This window comes from Aplysia californica, unplaced genomic scaffold, assembly GCF_000002075.1.
Source record: "Aplysia californica isolate F4 #8 unplaced genomic scaffold, AplCal3.0 scaffold00387, whole genome shotgun sequence".
NCBI lineage: Eukaryota > Metazoa > Mollusca > Gastropoda > Aplysiida > Aplysiidae > Aplysia > Aplysia californica.
Window position 1 is genome coordinate 61389 of NW_004797657.1, and position 2015 is coordinate 63403.

At 45.4% G+C, this 2015-nt stretch overlaps 1 protein-coding gene across 1 annotated transcript in view; it reads right to left on the minus strand.

The window, feature by feature from the left end:
- Positions 1-76: 76 nt before the first annotated feature.
- LOC100533357 (actin, muscle) overlaps positions 77-2015 on the minus strand; it is an 8016-nt gene continuing 6077 nt past the window's right edge. The window contains 3 exon segments of the mRNA NM_001204651.1: positions 77-1548; positions 1550-1560; positions 1563-1904. Coding sequence (NP_001191580.1) covers positions 1225-1548; positions 1550-1560; positions 1563-1904 — 677 coding nt within the window. The 3' untranslated portion in view covers positions 77-1224.

Here is a 2015-nt window from a genome sequence, read left to right on the forward strand (position 1 = left end):
TGTGTGTGTGTGTTTGTGTGTGTTGACAAGTACTATTTAAAATAAATATCAAAGTATTTAACAAACAAAGTCATTTCACTTAATTCAACACATTTTATTCAGCCTTTCGAAGGTCTACAGTAATTTGATAATGCATGTACAGAAACCAAAGCAGATAGCTAAGCTTGATGACGATTTACCGCTACCATGGAAACGACCAAGCGTCTCTATAGCAACGGCAGGATGGGAGTTTGTCGCACAAATCATGGTACGCGCCAGGTAGATTTGCAAAACGTCAACATTTATGTCTGCGTCCAGTCTCGGCATCAAAGCGAAGGGACCATATTGTCTTTGACCATTCTTTGTTGGAGTTCAGAATTAGTCGTTACGTGTTCTTGATGTTACATAGTACGGGACCAGACTTACTTCATTGTATTCTTTGCTTGTATAACTTGACGCGGTGTTGTTGTTACCAAAAACTTTGACACTTCGACTGGCTACACACAATCTTTGGACGTTCACACAAACTGCATTGACACACCACTTTCGTACGCGCAGGTTTTTCAGGATTTTCTCTTTATAAAAAAAAACTTAGGAAAATTTACACAAATCTTTCGTTTGCTTGTCATGGAGATTGGATTACTCGCTCAAGGAGCAAGCCTAGGTGTAGAAAAGAAAATGTTACTTCTTTTCGATAACATTTTGTTTTCCTGAGTGAAGCTGTAGCCTTCGATAAGTAATGTTCGCCTCCCATCTTTCATCCTAGTATAACAGTTAGATGATAGTTGTCGACTTATGAGTTAAATGAAATATTAGATAACGAAACAAAAATCAAAGGCTGCAATGGGATAAAAAGATAAACTTTTTATCGCAAAGTTTTTTTCCCCTACAAAAAAATCTTAAAGTCAAATTTGAGTATGCTCCCTCTCCCATACAGGTTTCTGTAAGATTAAAGTAACATACGCTTTTCAATTTTAAGACTTCAAGTAGGGTTGGAAATTGTAGCGAAGATGTTCATACCAACTTAATCTTTTTTGTTCTTTTTTTCGTTCTTTCAATGTCTTTTCAGCCACTCGTTCTTACTGTTGTTGTTATAAGTTTCAGTCGACTTATTGAGTTGTTGCTTCTTTTGACAAATGTCATGTTATTGTCAATGTCCTCGAGCGATAGGTCTAAATGCTCGCGAGTGGCCGATTTGTTCTTCTTCTGATGTTGTTGGATGTTGTTGGAGTGCGGGCGAGCGCTTTAGAAGCACTTGCGGTGCACGATGGAGGGGCCGGACTCATCGTACTCCTGCTTGGAGATCCACATCTGCTGGAAGGTGGAGAGAGAAGCCAGGATGGAGCCACCGATCCATACGGAGTATTTGCGCTCAGGGGGAGCGATGATCTTGATCTTCATGGTGCTGGGAGCCAGAGAGGTGATCTCCTTCTGCATGCGGTCAGCAATACCAGGGAACATGGTGGTGCCTCCGGACAGGACGGTGTTGGCGTACAGATCCTTACGGATGTCCACGTCGCACTTCATGATGGAGTTGTAGGTGGTCTCGTGGATACCAGCAGATTCCATACCCAAGAAGGATGGCTGGAAGAGAGACTCGGGGCACCTGAAGCGCTCGTTTCCGATGGTGATGACCTGTCCGTCGGGAAGCTCGTAGCTCTTTTCCAGGGAGGAGGAGGAGGCAGCGGTGGCCATCTCCTGCTCGAAGTCCAGGGCGACGTAGCACAGCTTCTCCTTGATGTCACGCACGATCTCTCTCTCGGCGGTGGTGGTGAAAGAGTAGCCACGCTCGGTCAGGATCTTCATCAGGTAGTCGGTCAAGTCACGGCCAGCCAAGTCCAGACGGAGGATGGCGTGGGGCAGAGCGTAACCCTCGTAGATGGGGACGGTGTGGGTGACACCATCGCCGGAGTCAAGCACGATACCTGGTGGAGGGGGACGGGTGGACAGACGGAGTTAGAGAAGTGTTTGGAAGGAAAGGGGAGAGGGAGTAAGAGAATGCGTGTTAGAAAGAGGAGGAGGAGGAGGAAGAGGAG